The 19,667-nt window shown below is 48.9% G+C and overlaps 1 protein-coding gene across 2 annotated transcripts in view; it reads right to left on the reverse strand.

Moving 5' to 3' along the window:
- ZNF638 (zinc finger protein 638) overlaps window positions 1-19,667 on the reverse strand; it is a 985,826-nt gene that overhangs the window by 350,614 nt on the left and 615,545 nt on the right. For both annotated transcript variants that reach the window (XM_078674499.1, XM_078674497.1), the window contains one exon: window positions 14,334-14,368. In XM_078674499.1, coding sequence (XP_078530625.1) covers window positions 14,334-14,368 — 35 coding nt within the window. The remainder of the gene's footprint in view (window positions 1-14,333; window positions 14,369-19,667) is intronic.

Genomic DNA, 19,667 nt, shown 5'->3' on the forward strand with positions numbered 1-19,667 from the left:
GATAAACTTTTCAGTGAAAACCAAGCAATGTTATCCTATGGGAGGAAATTCAAGTTACAGTTATTACTTTAACTGTTCAGTACTGGGCCAAAAGGTACAGTACTGGCTTCTCTCCTGATCAAAGGCGAGTAATTCGGAATTCGTAATTCGGCTGACTTTAGATGAGTATTTTAAAGTTTAAAACTCCACACTTTTCCAAGTGAAACCAGTAAATGTTAACCTATGGAAGGAAAGGAATATGCTACTTACCAGTACGCATCTGTTCTTGGCATGTAGGGCTGTTGACATTCATATCTGTGCATAGATCACCGCCTAGTGTAGGGTACGGATGATTGCACTTTGTTGTCCTGGAAGAGTCTTCGAAGTATCACGAGATAGGTGACTCCTCCCCTGGACTACAGTGCACATGGGCATCCATTCCATGCTCAGATTGTTTTTCGCCATTGTGGCAGAGGTGGAGATAGGAAAGTGAGAGATGTCCATGCTAGAGATAATGCTGCAGCTGCAACGGGCGCCAGGGAGGAGGGTGGGCGATATGAATGTCAGCAGCCCTACATGCCAAGAACAGATGCATACTGGTAAGTAGCATATTCCGTTGAGGCATGGGGGCTGCTGAATTCATATCTGTGCATAGACTGAATAGCAGTATCTCCTCTAGCGGTGGCCACCCGTGCCAGCTGCAGCAGTTTGGAAAAGAGTTGAGGACAGCCTGGCCTATAGCAGCTTGCTGTTTTGCTTGCACGTCTACACAGTAGTGTTTAGTGAAAGTATGTATGGTGGACCATGTGGCTGCCTTACAGATGTCTTCGAGGGGAATATTTCCCAGGAAAGCCATGGATTCCCCCATTTTCAGTGTAGTGTGCTCTAGGGGGGACTGTTCAAGTGCGTTTAGCTTTTAGATAACATATTTGAATGCATTTAACTATCCATCTGGCTATTCCTGATTTTGAAATAGGATTCCCTTTGTGTTGTGGTGCAAAAGCAACAAACAGTTGTTTTGTTTTCCTTAAGGATTTGGTTCTGTCCACATAGTATAGTAGAGCTCTCGGAACGTCTAGTGTGTGCAGGGCTCTTTCAGCTACGGATTGTGGATTCTGAAAGAATACTGGCAGTTCAATTGCTTGATTAATATGGAAGTTGGATACGACTTTAGGCATGAATTTAGGGTTGGTTCGAAGAACTACCCTGTTAGCATGTACCTGCATGAAGAGTTCCTTAATTGTCAGTGCTTGCAATTCGCTCACTCTTCTGAGTGAGGTAATGGCAACTAAGAATGCGACCTTCCACGTTAGGAATTGCAATTCGCAAGAGTGTAGAGGTTCGAAAGGAGGTCCCATGAGTCTGGTAAGCACTAGATTTAGATTACAGACTGGGGAAGGAGGGTGTCTTGGAGGGATCACTCTTTTCAAGCCCTCCATAAATGCTTTAATTGCTAGTACCCTGAAGAGTGAAAGGTGTTGCCTGTTCTGAAGGTATGCTGCTATAGCAGCGAGGTGTAGTCGTATGGAAGAGTATGCTAAGTTACATCTTTGTAAATGCAGCAGGTAGCATATAATGTTTTGTATGGAAGCGTCTAATGTGTTGATTTGGTTATTGTTGCAGTAAATAACAAATCTTTTCCATTTGGCTGCATAACACGCTCGTGTGGTTGGTTTCCATGCCTCCCTAATGATGTTCATGCAGTCTGGGGGCAAGTTAAGGTATCCGAACTCTAGGACCTCAGGAGCCAGATCGCTAGGTTCATCTGATAGGGATCTGTGTGTCTTATTTCTCCATGGTTCTGAGTTAGAAGATGTGGAGTGTAGGAGAGTCTGGTCTGCAATCCTATGGTCACCCCAGATTTTTGCTTTTTGCTTCACTGGTTTACGACTTTCCCTGGCTGTGGGCCTGCTAATCAGACCCACAGCCTAGCTGTTCTCGCTCTAAATTGACAACCATGTACCTTAGGTGCATTTACCAATTGGTACTGGGCCACCTTATCAGTCCCTGTACAGTGTACCTTAGGTATCCAGGGCATAGGTGTACCCAGGGCCTACCAGGGGCTGAAGCATGTATTATGCCACCCCTGGCTGGCCATCTAAACAGACACAACTGGCTGCACGACATCTGGGGCAAGGTGGTGTAATCACCCTTTGCTGTAGATATAGTATACCTATCTCTAACCCTAAAATTGGACACATATATTCCTATCAGTCACTCCTATGGCAGGCCTTATCAATCCTGAAGGCAGAGTGCTTGGAATTATGTGAGATGGTGCTCTGGCATGAGCTGAGCCCGTCTGCAGCTTGCGGAACCAAGTCCTAATAGCTGTTCCATGATAACGCTATACCATATACTCTACAGTGCATTATAATCCTCGCGGGTAAATGCTAACTTTGGTATAACATTATCAAAACATGTCGAGTAAGGTGTCATACGAATTGGAATACTACCCCCTCGCCAATTCTGGCGACGGGGGTAGCATTCCACCCTTCTAGAGGGACACGACATGTATGTAACTGAGAAACGCGGTTAAAGTTAACTCGAGCCTTGGCATCACAAAATGGATGCTGCCACCACAGACACAAGTCTGACCTCCTGCTGCTGGGAGTCCTTCCAGCAAGGGAGGCTTGGACAAAGGGTTTCCTGCCTTGGATGGTGCTAGCACCACCCCAGACAGGATTTTGTGTATTGGGTAGGACAGGCCTGAAAGGAATGAGACATGCCCGGGGAACACAAGGTGTCCTGTGCATACACCAGTTCAAACCAGTTGCTGGGGCATCCCTGCCACAGCCCTGGCGCGAAACCGGTCAAAGGATAGGGGGTAAAACCACCCCCCTTCCTGGTCACACCTAGGGGAGGGACCTAGTCAGTAGTGCAGCCCCCTTTAGGAGAATAAAGGTAGGAGCTGGTCCCATTCCAAATTAGGTTATCCTGAACAACTTACAAGAAGAAACTCTGGACTTCGACGTTCTGCTCCACAGAAGACTGAAGAATCTCCCTTGTGGGCAAGGAGTGTCCACCCTGCACAAGCAGGCACCATCAAGCGTCCAGCGGCTTCACTTTGTCGTCTTCCTTCGAGGATCCAGACTTCAGAGCCCGACGAGACCCGGATTCCTAGACCTCTCCGACCTCAACTCACATCTGCAGCACAGCCGAGATCCGTGGGTGCGACGAGACACGTGGGACCGGCCATCTTGAAAGAAACTGCACTTCGCTTCCAGCACGACTCCCGAGGTAAACTCTACCAAGTGCTTTGGGGACTGAGTAGCCCCAGCCCCGAGCAGCTCCTGCACCGAAGATCAGCCCTTCAGCATCCACGAGATCTGCGTGGGGCACTTCTGCCTGTTTGCTGCTCGACGTGTGGTCTGGTCACTAGTGGCCTCCTAGACAACAAACTTTGAAACCTTCACTGCTGGTCTGGTTGCTCCAGACTGGCCCTTGCTCCCTTCCAAAAGAGGAGCACCCCGGAGCCTCCTGGTCCACACCAGAAGCCGTTTCCACTCACCGCGTGGGTTGCCAAGGCCTGTTGACACCGAATCCGGATCCAACACCGCCGACAGCGAGAGCCTGCGTGGGACAGCTCGTGCCACCATCCTGGTCGTCGTCGAAGACACCTCCTGGTCCACGTGGCTGCAGAGACAAGCGTCCACTCTTCACCTGATCGCGACGACATCTGGTTCCTTCCTGGTTCCACTCCAGTCACTGGCTAGTGACTTTGAACATTGTCCCCTCTGCTTTCAGGTCCTCTTCTTCACCGATCCACCCTTAGATCGCACCGGACATCTTCCTCCTGGTCGCCTGCAGCATCTTTTCCTCCAGGCTCCATAGACTTCAATGCGAGAACCAGACACACTTTGACACCTATGCACCCGCAGCCCGTGGGTAGGATAACGAGAGCATTTCTGTGCTCAAGGGTAGTTTAACTGTCCTAGTGTCCAGTTCCACAGTCGTTTTAGTCCTACCTAGTCAGGATTGTCCGTACTCACCTTTAACTTGAACTGTACTGTCCATAGACGACGTTACGCATCTCGCATGTGAGTTCACACTCTGCACACGCCTCCCGTGGGCCTCCTATTACTTATCTAAGGTGAAGATAGCGTAGTCCTAGCGAACCTCCAGCCTCTGGACAGCTCCATTCCTTCTATCGAGTTTCACATTCCACTTACTTAGTATATGGTTTGTCGTGCCCCTAGGGCACCATTGTAATTTTGTGCAACTTATCGTATTTATCCTAAGAGATTGTCATGTGCTTAGCCCTCTGACCTCAAAGAGTTCAGAGGTGTTATTAATAAATATATTGTTTATTTTCATAACAACCTGTGTGGTGTCCTTTCATCTGGTATTAGAGGGGTCATATGTGGTAAAACAGCTGGCTTCACATGCCAAAAGAGTTTAGCCTAAGACTGCTTTGTCCATGCTACCATTAGGATAGCTGGTCTATAAGGTTGACTTACAACCAATCACCATAAGGGTTGTTTGGACTGATACAAGGTGATCACTAGAACTAGTGAGCATCATATATTAGGCCAACTTCTCACATGGAGCAAGGCATAGTTTTTGATGAGACTACTGAAAGTTTTAGGAATGTTGTGTACCATGGTTGTCTCGCCCATGTGGGAGCAACTAGGATTAGGGTGAGTGTTGTCGCAGTTTGTGTGCCACCAGCGGGATCAACGGTACTGGGGGAAAAGCGTACGCAAATCTGAATGGCCAGTTCATCCATATCGCATTGCCTAGTGACAACGGATGTTTGAATCTAGCGGCAAAGTACTGGCATTTGGAGTTCTTTTGTGGCAAAGAGGTCTACCTCTGGGTGACCCAATTCCTCGAAGAATGGTTGGAGAACTTGGGGGTGAATCTCCCATTTGTGTATTTGTTGGCTGTGCCTGCTGAGCAGGTCGGCAATCTGATTGTCCTTCCCTGGGAGGTGTTCTGCTAGGAGAAAGATGTTCTTTTGAATTGCCCACTTCCATATGCTTCGCGCCAGATGGGACAGCTGTGGAGAGTGGGTTACTACCTGTTTCTGGATATAGTACATTGCGGTCATGTATCCGTCCGGATCAACACCGTCTTGTTGTACACGTATTTTTTAAAGGCTTTTAGGGCTAGGAAGATTGCTAGCAACTCTAGTTGATTGATATGCAGCCTTCTTTGTTTGTTTGTCCAGAGCCCTTGTACTGTGTACTGAAGGAGATGGGCTCCCCAGCCTGTCAGTGATGCGTCCGCTGTTAGTACTAGTTGTGGAACTGGCTCTTGGAACAGTCGTCCTTGTGAAAGGTTTTGTGGGTTCCACCATGTAGGAAGGTAGATCCCCGACTATGGTTGCCCCCAACTTTTTGCCTGGTGTTTTGCTGGTTTTCTGACTTAGTTGACCTGGGGCCCTGCTATTCAGGACCCCAGGCCTACTGCTCTCTCTGTAAAATGGATTCCATGTACCCTAGATACATATCTAATTGGATACTGAGTCACCTTATCAGTCCCTGTACAGTGTACCTTAGGTACCCAGGGCATAGGTGTACACAGGGCCTACCAGGGGCTGCAGCAGGTATTATGCCACCCCTGGCTGGCCATCCAAATCTGACACAACTGGCTGCACGACAGCTGGGGCAAGGTGGTGTAATCACCCTTTGCTTTAGATATAGTATACCTATATCTAACCCTAAAATGGGCACACAGATCTCCTATCAGTCACTCCTATGGCAGGCCTTGACAATCCTGAAGGCAGAGTGCTTGGAATCGTGTGAGATGGTGCTCTGGCATGAGCTGAGCCTGTCCGCGGCTTTCGGGATCTATCCCTTAGCAGTTTCCATGATATCGCATACCATATACTCTTAAGTGCATTATAATCCTCGCGGTTATATGCCAACTCTGGTATCGCTTTATCAAAACATGTCGAGTAAGGTGTCATACGAATTGGAATACTAACCCCTCGCCAATTCTGGCGACGGGGTTAGCATTCCACCCTTCTAGAGGGACACGACATGTATGTAACCTATAACCCCGGTTAAAGTCAGACAGAGCCTTAGCTCCACAAAATGGATGCTGCCACCGAGACACAAGTCTGCCCTCCTGCTGCTGGGAGTTCTCCCAGAGCAGGAGGCAAGGACAAAGTGTTTCCTGCAAGGGGTGGTGCCAGCACCATCCCAGACAGGGTTTTGTGTATTCTAGGTAGGCAGGGCTTTAGAGGAAGGTGACTGCAAGTGGCACCCCGGTGCTCACTGTGCATAGGCCGGCTTGAACCAGTTCCAGGGGCACACCAGACCCTGAGCTGGGGAAAGCCCGCCAAAGGAGAGGGGTGTAACAACCCCCCCTCCTAGTCCCACCCATAGGGCTGGACTTAGTCGCGTGCCAGCCCCCTTTTTCAGGATAAAGGTAGGAGCAGGCCCCCTTCCAAATTAGATCAATCTTTGAATCCTGAACCGACTTTCTACGAGAGGAACTCAAGACTCTTCCTAAGATTTCTCCCTTGTGACTAAGGAGTAGTCACCCTGCAGCAGTAGGCACCACCCAAGCATCGCGTTCTGCTGTAAGTCTCTCCTCCGGATCAAGACTGCCCAGCTCGACGAGAACCGGCTTCCCTGGCACCTCTGACCTCAACCTACATCTTCAGCCCAGCTGAGACCCGTGGGTGCGACGAGACCTCGAGGGACCGGCCATCATCAAGACTGCACGACGCTTGTCCAGCACGACCACCGAGTGACCCTCGACTGAGTGCTTTGGGGTAAGAGAAGCCCCGACCCTGAGCAGCTCCAGCACCGAAGTTCAGCCCCCCTGCATCCACGAGATCTGCGTGGGGCCCTTCTGCTCTTTGCTGCTCACCGCGTTGTCCAGGTCACTTGCCCGTTGGCTAGTGGCCCTTTTACGACGCTCCACGACGACAAAGACTGCTGGTCTGGTTGCTCCAGACTGGCCCTTGCTTCCCTTCTTCAGAGAAGCACCTTGGACCCTCCTGGTCCACTCAAGACGCCATTTTAGGTCCACCGCGTGGGCCTTGCATTTGCCAAGACTTGTTGCCCCAATCCTGGGTCCAGCGACGTCGACAGCAAGTACCTTCGTGGGACAGCTCGCACCTCCATCCTGGTCGCCGACAACGCCTCCTGGTCCGAAAGACTGCAGAGCCCAGCAGCGCCCACTCACCTGGCTGAGGTGACTTCGTCCGGTGCCATCCTGGTGCCCACCTAAATCACTGGCTAGTGATTCAGAACTTGGTCCCCTCTGCTTACAGGTTTCTTCTTCCCTGATCCAGGCTTGGATCTCCACGAACTTTCTTCACTGGCCGCCTGCCAGCAACTTCTTTCTTCAGGCTCCTGGTTCTTCAACGTGGGTTTCCGACGCAACTTCGACCCTATGCAGCCGCAGCCCCTGGGCTAGGTAAACTGAGTACTCCGGTGCTCCAGCATAGTCCAACACCCAAAGTGTTCGGATCCACTCCCGTTTTCGACCCACCTAGTCGGGTTCGCCCGAGAACAGTAACTTTGCAATTGCTAGCATCCATAGACTTTCTCGCCTTACGCGTGAGAGTTCCCACTCTGCACACGACGTCCACAGGCCTCCTGCTCCTAACCTAAGTGTTTAGCATGTAGGCCTAGCGATTCTAAAGTCTAGAAAAGTATTACTTACCTGCTAGTAATTTCGCATTCCACTTTCATAGTATATGGTTTTTCGTGCCCCTCGGGCATCTGTGTAAATTGTGCGACTTTCAGTGTTTCTTTAAGAGTTTTGTTGTGTGCTTAGCTCCCTGTCTCATAAAGAGCCAGGGTAGTCTTGTTATAAATAAATATACTTTATTTTTCATAACAACTTGTGTGGTGTCCTTTCACTTGGTGTTCAAGGGGGTAATGTGATGGTAAAACAGCTGGCTTAACACGCCCTCTAGAGTCTTAGCCTTAGACTGCTCGTATCCATGCTACTAGGATAGCTGGTCTATAAGGTTGACTTACAACCAATCATCAATAAGGGTTGTCTGGACTGATACATAGTGATCACTAGAATAGTGAGCACTGCATATCAGGCCAACTTCTCACACACCACAGCAGAGATTTGTGGTGCGACTGTCCACCAACACTAGGTCTTTTAGGTGTCCACGAGCCTGGTTCCATTGCCGTGCTAGGCATTCCTTTAACGGGCGCATTTGAAGTCTGGCATGGGGGACAATGAATATGCATGAGGCCATCATGCCTATGAGCTGCATGAAAACTTGGGCTGGCAGGGAGTGCTGTGGCAGGAATCTGCGAATGAGTATCTGCATGCTGGCTATCCTTGCTGTGTTGGGGTACGCCTTTGCCACTGAGGTGTTTATAGTGGCTCCTAAGTATTGCTGTATCCACATGCAGATGCGATTTTGTGCAGTTGACAGAAAAGCCTAGGCTGTGTAGCAACTGGATAGTTTGGGACGTGTGTGTTGCACACTCTTGGTACGATTTTACTTGTATTGGCCAATCGTCCAGGTAAGGGTACACATAGACGTGTTGCCTCCTGAGATGCGCTGCTACTGTCGCTAAGCATTTTGTAAAGACTCTTGGAGCCGTGGTAAGCTCGAAGGGCAAAACATTGAATTGGTAGTGTTGCCCTTCTATTGCGAACCTGAGGTAATTTCTGTGGGCTGGATGGATGGGTTTGTGGAAGTACGCATCCTTGAGGTCCAGTGTTGCTAGGAAGTCTCCTTGTTGTAGCAACGGGAGTACTTGTTGTAGTGTGATCATATGGAAGTGCTCCGATAGTACGTATTGATTTAGGGGTCTGAGGTCCAGTAATGGTCTGAGGGAACCGTCCTTCTAGGGAATAAGGAAGTATAGGGAGTATACTCCTGTCCCTTGCTGGTGGAAAGCGACTGGCTCTATGGCTCCCTTCTCCAGCATGCTTTTCACCTCTTGTTGAAGTAGGGTGATCTGTTCTATGGACATAGGACGATGTCTGGGTGGTATGTTTGGTGGCGTAGAAGTCAGTTCTAGGCAATAACCAGAATGGATAATTTCTCTCATCCACCTGTCTGTGGTGATAGCGTGCCAGACGGGTAGGAACTGTTAGTAGTCTGCCTCTGACTGGTGTTAAGTGGTCCGGAGGCAGCGTAAGGAAGTCACTGTTTTGCGGAGGCTCTGGTGTTATTGCCTCCCCGCCCCCTTCCCTTAGGATTGTTACCTCTGTAACCACCTCTGTTGGTGTTCTTTGTGAAGGAACCTTGTGTGTTACCTTTGAAGGAGGTAGATGTTTGTGAGGCACTTCCTCGTGTATTTGCTCTGTATGAGGAGCGCCGAAAGGAGCCCCTATGTTGCAGAAACTGCAGTGCAACCATGGATTTTGCGGTTTCTGTGTCCTTTTTAATTTTGTCCAAGATGGTGTCTACTGCAGGACCAAATAAAAAGTCTGGGTTAACTGGTTGGTTTAGAATGGTGGACTGCACCTCATTCCTAAAGCCGGAAACCCGCAGCCATGCATGTCAGCGGAGGAGGACACTAGTATTAATGGATCTAGCTGCGGTGTCTGCAGCCTCCAGCGCACATTTAATGGAGGCGATGGAGATGAAATTTCCCTCCTGAATGAGATAATTTGCTTGTGCTTTAAAACGGCTTGGGCAAATGTTGCATAAGGCTTTCGAGTCGATCGTAATGTGCCCTATCGTAACGAGCCAGGAGTGCCTGTGTGTTAGGCATCCAATTCTTGGAGAATTGCTGTGCTGCTACCCTTTTGCCCGATGCCTCTAGGATTTTGGACTCCTTATCAGGGGGAGGTGCTTCCCCTGTAGTCTGAGAGTTGGCTCTTTTTCGTGCGTTAGCAACCACTAGGGAGTCTAGCGGCAGCTGGCCCTTGATATAGGTGGGTCTATACTTTTTTTCTATTCTGGGATTGATTAAACGTGCCCTGGCTGTGTCCTTGAATATGTCAGGTGCATGGTTTAGAACTCCCTTCAGCATTGGAAGTGTTTTGACACTTTTCTCTGCAGTAGTGAAAGTGTCAAAGAGGAAGTCCTCTTCTACAGGGTCACTGTGCATGTCCACATTGTGGAATTGCGCTGCCCTGTCTATGAGTTGGTTAAATACTACTGTCATCAGTGGGTGATGGTTTAGTAGGATAAGTGGGCACATCAGGGATAGGATGTGTATCATAAGGGTCTGTTGGCTCCTCCCAAGGTTCCTCTTGATCTGGATCTTGAAGAAAGTCATATACGGGGCTGTGGTTCATACCTGCGTGTCCCTCATCGTCATCGTGGTTTGAAGGTGAGGTAGGTGCAAGTGGTGTGGAGGGCATAATAGGTTGAAAAGGGAGTGAGGGTCTCGTGGGAGAAGTGCCAAAGTCCTTTTTCTTGAGTGGGATAGGTGAATCAGGTGCAAAGTCCAAAGGTCTCTTTTTCCTATGCAGGATGGTAACTTTACCAGTGTCTGGGTTAATGTAAATTTTTGCCTGGTACTCGGATGGATCTGGGTGGAATAGTTCTTACTCTACAGTCCTGGGCTTAGGCTTGGACCTTTTAGGCTCCACGAAGGCAGGTTTGTCGACGACCTTTGGTGTTTTGTTGGGTTTTTTCGGCTCGTGCCCTGATTTCGGCTCGCCTTGTGGTTTCGGGTCGACGTGAACTTTCGGGTCGACACGTTGTTTGTGCTTCGTAGGCTTCTTTGGGTGAGTGTCTTTCACCGGATCGACTGTCTTTTTTGGATCGATCGGTGTCTTTGGAGCTGGTACTTTTGGGTCGACAGGTTTGTCCGACTTCGATGGCTTCGGTACGGCACCGGGTCGATGGCCTTTGGAACCGCAGGCTTGGTCGGCGACCTTTCTTGGTTCGACGCCCTTCGTTTGCGTGCCCTTGTTCGGGTCGACCGATTTTTTGGGGTCAACGGCTTTTGGCTAAGCGGCCATTGAGGGGTCGACCGTCTTTTTCGGTTCGACGGTTTTGGACTGTGCGGCCTTTGCGGGGTCGACAGTCTTCTTTGGCTCGACGCTCTTAGGCGAGGCGGCTTTTTGTGGAATGACGCCCTTCGGGTCGGTGACCTTTTTTGGCTCTGGAACCTTCTTCGGGCAATGGTACTGGGCCCTGGGGTTTCGGTTTTGTTTTCGGAGCCGGAAGGCGGGGCTGTCGAAAGTCACTTATAATCTTGGCTAAGGCCAGTTGGCGATGCCTCGACCGGAGCCTTTGGCGAGGGGTCAATTGGTGTCGGGGGCAGTGTACTCACGATTTGGCCCGACGGGAGATCATCGTCCGATTAGTCCTCCACGGTGACGATCTCTAGGCCCGAGTCTTGAGCGTCCGGCAGGTCCTGGTCATCATCGAAGATGTTGTCGGGTTCCGGTGCCTGTCGCTGCATCTCTTGCCTAGCGGCCCTTCGGATCCGTATTGTTTTTTTCGATCGGAACTAGGCGCAGGCAGGTTTCTTCCCTATGGTCTGGGGAAAGGCACTTGTTGCATACTGAGTGTTTATCAGTATGGGGGAACTTTGAGTTGCATTGTGGGCACCTTTTGAAAGGGCGTCTTTCCATCGACGGTCGGCTCACGTGGCGTCGAAAAGGCCCAACGGCCCGCGTCGACGACCGATTCGAGATGGAAGGTTGTATGGAGTAGAGAGGTACCGAAGGATAACAATACCGATGAAGTCTAAGGCCTTTAGAAAAGTTTTGTTTCGATTCAGAGTAGGAGTATAGGAGTTTGCATCCGAACCCAATGGCGGAAAAAAGACAATCTGAGCATGGAAAGGATGCCCATGCGCACTGTAGTCCAGGGGAGGAGTCACCTATCTCGTGATACTTCGAAGACTCTTCCAGGACAACAAAGTGCAATCATCCGGACCCAACATTAGGCGGCGATCCATGCACAGATATGAATTCAGCAGGCCACATGCCTCGAACATGAGTTATTGGCTTTTAGGTAAGTACTCGACTGGTAGAGTTAAGGTTCTGGGCATAGACTCAGGGGTCTCCCAGTGTTGGAATGGTACAGTTGTTACACCCTTAGCGGCACAGGGGCAGACAGGTGCAGAGAGAGTAGGCCAAATACAATCCTATGGAGGGTAGAGGGCCTTCGGTTGGTGGCTGCAAGCAAGCAGGCAGGCCACGCGGCGGTGGGAGCGGAGCTCCTGGTCAATTATTCAGGGCAAGTGGGGAAGTAAAGTAGTGTAGTAGTTGCACTTCCAGCGGCACTCGGGCGGCTGGGTGCAGGGTGCTTTGGAGCCGTCGGGCCCTCAATGTTATCCAATGGGAAAGTTAAAAAGTGACCAAAGGCTGCAGACTCTGGGACGGAGATTTTTGAGGAGCGACCACTTCGAGAGGTAAGTTGGGATCTTGGAGAAGGGGTAGGTACCCCAAAGGAAGGCACAGGGAGCCTCAGGGCACCGGGTGCAGGGGTGTCCTTTGGTGTTGGGAAATCTTACCCTAAGCTGGTCGCGGTTGGAGAGGTCCATGGTTCTGAGGCTGCAGGCATCATCTGGGTCATCGAGGAGGGTCTTTGGGCACTGAACTCCAGGTCACAGTCGCTGGGGGACGTCCTCATGGTCTTGGATCACTCAGGCACAGGGCGTGCGCAGAGTGTGCTGGATTCGCGGTTCCTGGGTGGCACCAGGGGTGTTGCTGCTTGAGCAGAACTACTGCTCGTGGGAGTCCCAGTCTTTTGGAAGGTTCAAAGCAGGCAGATCTGCCGGGGTTTTCAAGGTTGCTGTCTGCAAGATACGCAGGAGTTTCAAAGGAGCAGGTTCAAGGATCAACAGACCTGTAGGGTTCTGGGGCAAAGTAGTCAGTTGGTGTCGTCCTCTTGTTAGCAGCTGCACGGAAGGTCTTCTTGCAATCGGGATCTGTGGAAGGAAGGTTCAGGGTGCCCCTAAATACTAAATTTAGGGGCGTTACAGGTAGGGCAAGGACCAATGTGTCCCTGTACTAGGGGGGGGGAGTAAAACCCCTAGCCTGCTCCTCACCTGTGGGATGGGTGCAGGTGCCTAGCTCTGATTGGGCGAGAGAGCGAGAGAGCGAGCGAGCGAGCGAGCGAGCGAGCGAGCGAGCGTGCGTGTGTGTGTGTGTGTGTGTGTGTGTGTGTGTGTGTGTGCGTGTGTGTGTGCGTGTGTGTGTGCGTGTGCGCGCGCACCCTGGGTACCTAGGATACCATTTACCAGGGGCTGACCTGTGTCCAGATTTGCCAATCAACACCGTTTTAGGGAAGGAACACAGGCCCTGGGCACCTGATTGGCAGGAGCCCAGGGCACACTCAAAGTTCATCAGCAATTCAGCAAAAAGTGGGGGCATACCTTGCAAGAAAGATGGCACTTTCTCACACCATGTTGAAAGTGGGCAGAACGGTGGATCCTAAGATGCCCAGATGTCACATTTCGCATGAAGGGGTCATCAGGTGGGAGGGAAGACATCGGTCAAGCGCGTCCACCCGGAGGGAATTTTTAGAGCATAAGTTTGGCACCCTAAACTCAGATCTTTGCTAAAGAGGACGAGGACGGAGGATCGAAGAACTGCCCGTTTGCACAGAATTCCCGGTGAAGAGAAGCTTAACCAACGAACGTGGGCTGGACCTGCTAGCTAACAAAGGAGATACTGTACCTGCTGTGTCAAAGGAGTGGTCTTCTACAGAGCCCAGCCAAAGCAATGAAACTCCAAGGGTCAGTCGACTAACTTTCTGTTTGCAGCACAGGGACAACAGCTGAAGAAGCCTGCTAAGGGAAAATTCTATCCCAGATCACTACTCCTCTCCGTCAAGCAGCACCAGGACCAGAGGCTATGAAGTTGCACCCATGACTGCTTAACTGTAAGAGTCAGAGTGTACATGGCTGGCTAGAAGGCAAGCTACAGGCTGGAGGATTTGGCTGTGACAGCAACACCGGACTTGTAGTCCAGTAAGGACTGGCCTTTGGCCAGACCGGCGAGGACCATGAGGGACAAGGAACCCTGATAACATACACGCTGCAAAATAGGTCATAGATTTTTTGGTCTATTACGTACACTCATACTGCCACAGTTCATCTAGGTGTGTGGTACTGGAGAGTAGTCAAATTTTATTCTTGAACATGGCAGGCTACAAAGACTTTACTTTTTTCACCTCAAAGCATATTAAAGGTACCCAAAGGAAGCAGTTAGGTATTCCAAAATGGCTGATTTGTTTGTGAAAATGTTACAAAAACTACTAGATAAGCATTCAAGCACATAAATGAACTATAGATGCCCAGGAAAACTTTTGAAGAAAACTACCTACAGATGCCATCAAGTGGAAACTTACAAATAAAATATAAATCACTAATGATACTCCTTTATACAAATACACATATAACATGAGAAAATGGAATTCAAAAACTGGCATTACCACTTTTGCCTTATATAAAAGGAGGTGTATGGCTAAATTGACTGAAAAAACATGTAATAATAAGACATACCCTGCGTCCGATTCCTCAGCAATCACTGTTTCACCCTATAATAAAAGAACATGATCCTTAAACTATGTTTTTTTTCCATAAGGCAAAAACAAAAAGTCTTGAACTTTTTACATTTTCGAAACTTGAAAATAAACAATTTGTGAAGGAATATGAATTGTGTATTGTAGGAAGCTGTTCTTTAGAAGCATACAAAAAAAGAGGTATGCGTGTAGACTCCAGGTATCCCTTATGAGTGGACAGGTGTTTGCTCTAGCAGTCCCACAGAGCTCCATCAAGGTTTAGTGTGGTCAAGCAGCCATAGGTTTATCAGAGAGGAGTGGTGGACATTAGTCACATAGTCAATAAATGATGCATATGTTACAGTCAAAGTGTGAAATCCCGGTATTGTATAGAATGCCTGATAGTTTAGAGGCAAACTAGGAAATATACGTTTTTGTGAAAACGTTACATACTTTTCCTAGGCATTCTATACAATTCCTAGGCATTATACAGAATGACCAGTACCATTAACGCAAAGTGTTAAAAAGGGCACAAGATGAGAAGCCTTTATTAATTAATACGCATCTGAAACTGAAAGAACAAAACTACGAAATAAAGCACAGGATATTCTTACCAGAAAACAATGAAAGCAGAACTGAGATTGAAGTACTTGTTACACTAAGAAAGGACGGAGTAACACGTGGAATTGTACTCACTTTTATTCTGCACACAAAAAAACCTTATATTTTGGCACTTTGATCTAGTATATACATTTCACGACTTAAAGAAGAATGCGAACAGAATATTCTTACCGGTAAAACACAAAGCAGAACTGGCATGACCTATAGAATGCGAACAGAAAATTCTTACCGGTAAAACAAAATGCAGAACTGGCATGATCTACTTGTTGCAGCACAAAAACACCTATTTTGTCACTTTGATCTTGTACGTACATTTCACAACTGAAAGAAGAATGCAAACAGAATATTGTTACCGGTGAAACACTAAGCAGAACTGGCATGACCTACTTGTTGCAGCAGGGAAGGCTAGAGTGACAATTTGAATTGCAATTAATTTTCTTTTTCACACAAAGGCACCTCATTTTGGCATTTCGTCTTGCACATACACCTGACGAATCCTTGGCCGCTTCCTGTGGACTGAGAAGTAGCTGCAGATCGGAGTGGTATTTTGTGGTCAGGAACGTCTTCAATTCTCATTAAGTTCTTTGGACATACGGTGAATTGTAATCCCGGCGTAGAGTTGCTTCAAGAATCCTGTGCAGTTCCAAGTCGGTAAAAGCCATCTTCTGTCACGTTCATAACAACTGCCAAGAGATTGTGAGTCACCCCGCCCATTGTCGACATCGGGAATCTAAACTCGCACAGTGGCACAGGAGGAATTTTTTTGTCAGAATCCCTTTTAATTTTTTTGGCCTGAATCTCAAGGTTCTATTTCGATTCAATTTTTCTTTGGATACCTTTCTCAATATTGAAGCAAACATTGCACAAAATGCTAACCCCATAACATTCTACTTTGTCGCCGTCATCGTCTTTAGGAGAATGTCCACAGATGGCATGAACGTTTCGGTCACACTTTCGACATGTATGAGCACCGCTGGTTTCTTTTAAGCAGACACAACAGATAGCAGAAGAAGGATTTTCGGTAACCACGGAAATGAAAGGCTCTTCGATAACCATGGCTTCATCACTGTTTTACTATCCTCCATCATGGATTGCATTCTCAGCTATGTCTTCTGCAGGGAGCTGTGCCTCTTGCATTGATTCATCTCGTCTTTCTTCCTGCTGTTGTGTTTGTACGTTCTCTATTATTTTTTCGAGCTCTTCCTCAGTCTCTACGTCTTGTAAAACGTCGTCAGGCAGGGAAGACGTCAAGACCTACTCTAGCTTTGTAGCCGAACAGAGCTTCGTATGGTGACCTCTTAATCCCAGAATGAAAAGCTCGGTTCTTCATAAATTGTACGAACCGCAATCCCTCACTCCAGCAGCTAGTTTTTTCATCTTGAATCCAAGCACACAGCATATTTAAAATGTCCTGATTAGCTCTTTCGACGCTCCCCTGACTTTGTGAGTGGCGCGGCTTACCCTGGACAATCTTCAAGGTGAGCCAATACTCCTTTAGGCTGCTTACCACATTGTTAGCAAATTCCCTGCCGTTATCGGACTGTAGAATCGTTGGAGCACCAAGCAACGTAAATATGTCTACGAGCTTGTAGGCTACTTCTTCCGTTCTTTGAGTTCAGAGCCCTGAGAACTACAAACTTAGTGGGATGATCTTGTTACACCATTATAAACTTGTACTCTGTAAGGATGGGACTGAAAATCGATGAGATCGACCTGACAACGGGAGTTTAATTCAGAAAAAAACATTGGCTTGACCACAACACCTTTTTTAACACCTTTTTACTTCTTCTGGCAAGGCTCACAAAGGTGAATCTACAGCTCAATATCATGACGGGTAATGTTCTTATACTTGGGTGAAATTTCTATCAACATCCTGTCCCGTCCTTCATGACCAATAGCCAAATGGGCCTTATGGAGTACGTCAAATAACTGAGTCCACGACGTAAAACTGAATAGCACTCGAACCTTCTGTAAAAGGATAGATCAACTTAGTCGTATTCTCGACCATCATTACGTCATAGTGTTTCACCAGCCAATAGTCCTGTGGTTCATTCTGAATGGTCGTCTTAGCCTTTTTCACATCGTCCACTAACTTTTGGTAACTGGTTTTGGTTAGGAAAACACAGATTTTATCAGCATTGGCTTTTACTTGAGATAATTCATGGAAGAACCGTTGTTGCATGTCAGCATGGCGTGATTCCTGTCTTGGCACAACACTCCCTTCCGACATGGTGATACAAGAACCACGGGAAAGGATGACGGCAGAGCGTCTGTGGAACCTCAGCTGGATGCTATACACGACCTCTGACCCTGCTTGCAGGCAGGTCACTCCCCACACCACCGCACGGCTGCCACGTGCTCTTTGTCTGGTTACTTGTGCTGTCTCTGCTCATTGCTTGCTGCCAACTTGTGCTGTCTCTGCCCCTCGCTTGCTGATAACTTGTGCGGTCTCTGGGATTAAGTGTATTATATACTTTGCTGGCAGACAATCCTGTAAAGTATACAATGCCTAGGCAATGTATAGAATATCAATCATTTCATACTTTGACGTTCGATTTTCAGGCATTCTATACATTACCTAGCCATTCTGTAGAATGCCAGATTTCACACGTTGCCGGGCGGGAATAAAATGGCAGGATTAGGCGTATTAAATACTTTGCCGGCAGACAATCTGGCAAAGTATACAATGCCTAGGCAATGTATAAAATATCAATCATTTCATACTTTGACGTTCGATTTTCAGGCATTCTAAACATTACCTAGGCATTCTATAGAATGCGGGATTTCACACTTGCCTCCTGTCAACACTGCAGGAAGTTGTCTAAAAGGAACATCAACGACAGGGAGAGAATTAGTCTTTATGGCCTCAGAAAGAGGTAGGTCTCCTGTAAAGACCAAGAAAAGGGTGCATTCGATGTCTAGGTGCAATGTCCAGATATGTTCCCCTTCGGCGTCGGGGTCGTCGTGGAGGGCTTTGGCGCTTCAACTTCTAAAGCAAAGTCTCTATTGGCGTTAGAACAGCGTCGAGAGAAGAGCCTCCGCCGTCGACTCTTCAGCGACGATCGACATCAAGACATAGATCGATGCCGAGACCCAAGTCATCTTTGACGTCGAGACCGAAGTCCACGTCGAGGTCTCAGCGCAGATCGCAGAAGCAGAGATCGTCGGATGTCCTATTGCCGACATCGAGGCAGGGGCCTCAGTCGGTCAGCAAGACATTCGACGTCGAGGCAGCAGTATCCTTCGGTTTCACAGCCGAGACACAGTCCTCAGTCGACAGAAAGGTGCTCGACATCGAGGCACACCCCTCCGTCGAAGCGAAGACTATAAACGTCGAGACAGGAATCTCCGTTGAGACGCCACTCGACGTCGAGGCACAGTCCTCCGTTGAAGCGAGCACGATCGAAGTCGAGGCAGGAATCTCAGTCGACGCGGCATTCGACGTCGAGGCACAGCCCTCCTTCAAAGAGCAGAAGATCCAGCTCGACGTCGAGACGCGGGTCTCTGTCGAGGTAGTCAACGTCGAGACACGTGCCTTCAAGATAGAAGTCGAGACAAAGATCTCCATCGCATGCAACGTCGAGGCAGAGGTCAGCGTCGGTGTCAGTTCCAGTAAGCTTCTCTCCACCTCCTTTCATCAACGCTGAGAGCAGGCTCCCACCGTTCTATCACCAGGTCTGGTTCTCCGGAGGTGGTTATTTTATCTGCAAGTAGCCAGGGCTCTCCCTCTGGTACTCATGCAGAAAAGCTTGTCAGGAAGGAAGCAAATCTCCACGTCCTTCTCCTGGTAGAGTGGAGTGGTCTCCAGCCATTCACCTCTCTTCCAAATGGATGCAGTCGTTAAATCTATGGGCTGATCGTGCACATACACCAGGTGTTAGAAGAAAGCCCAGTCCGGCTAGGCAGCTTAGGCAGCCCCTCAGACAAGACGTGGTTCCAGGGGGCATCTCTAAAATGCCCTCTGTAGTGCATTTTACATTAAATCCCACACTGGGATCAGTGTGGGTTTAATGTGCTGAGAAGTTTCATATCAAACTTGTCAGTCTTCAGTGTAGCCATTATGGTGCTGTGGAGTTCGTGATGACAACCTCCCAGCACCATATACTATTAATGGCATCACTGCACTTACATTGCCCAGGAATGGCCCTGGGTACTGTAGGGGCACAGGGCTCATGCACCTGTGCCCACACCACTGGCATAGGGCACCCAGCTAGAGGGTTGACTGGTGTATGGCAGGGCAGCGGGTGTGTGGGCATGGCACACAGGGAGGTGTGCCATGTCGAATGTTTAGTTCTGCAGCAGGACACTCAGCCTGCAAAGGCAGTGTGTGTGTCAAGGTGCAGGGCCTCTAAGGGTGGCACAACAAGTGCTGCAGCCCTTGTGGGCCTTCTCTGCTCACAATGCCCAGGGTACCTAGGGTACCATTTACCAGGGGCTGACGTGGCCAGAGATGCTAATTGGGTTTTAGTTTAAACAGTTTTAGGGAAGGAACACTGGCCATGGGCACCGGATTGGCAGGAGCCCAGGGCACAGTCAAAGAACATCAGCAATTCAGCAAAAAGTGGGGACATACCATGTCTCATGGGGGGAGGGCAGGAGGGGGGGCGGGGGGGGTTGGTGGTCGGGGAATGGTATGGGTCGACATCAGTACTTACAATCTGTTGCCCCGGAGTGATGTCTTCGGAGTGCTTGGCGTCTGAGGCGCTGAAGGTGC

This window comes from Lissotriton helveticus, chromosome 2_1 (assembly GCF_964261635.1).
Source record: "Lissotriton helveticus chromosome 2_1, aLisHel1.1, whole genome shotgun sequence".
Classification (NCBI taxonomy): Eukaryota; Metazoa; Chordata; class Amphibia; order Caudata; family Salamandridae; genus Lissotriton; species Lissotriton helveticus.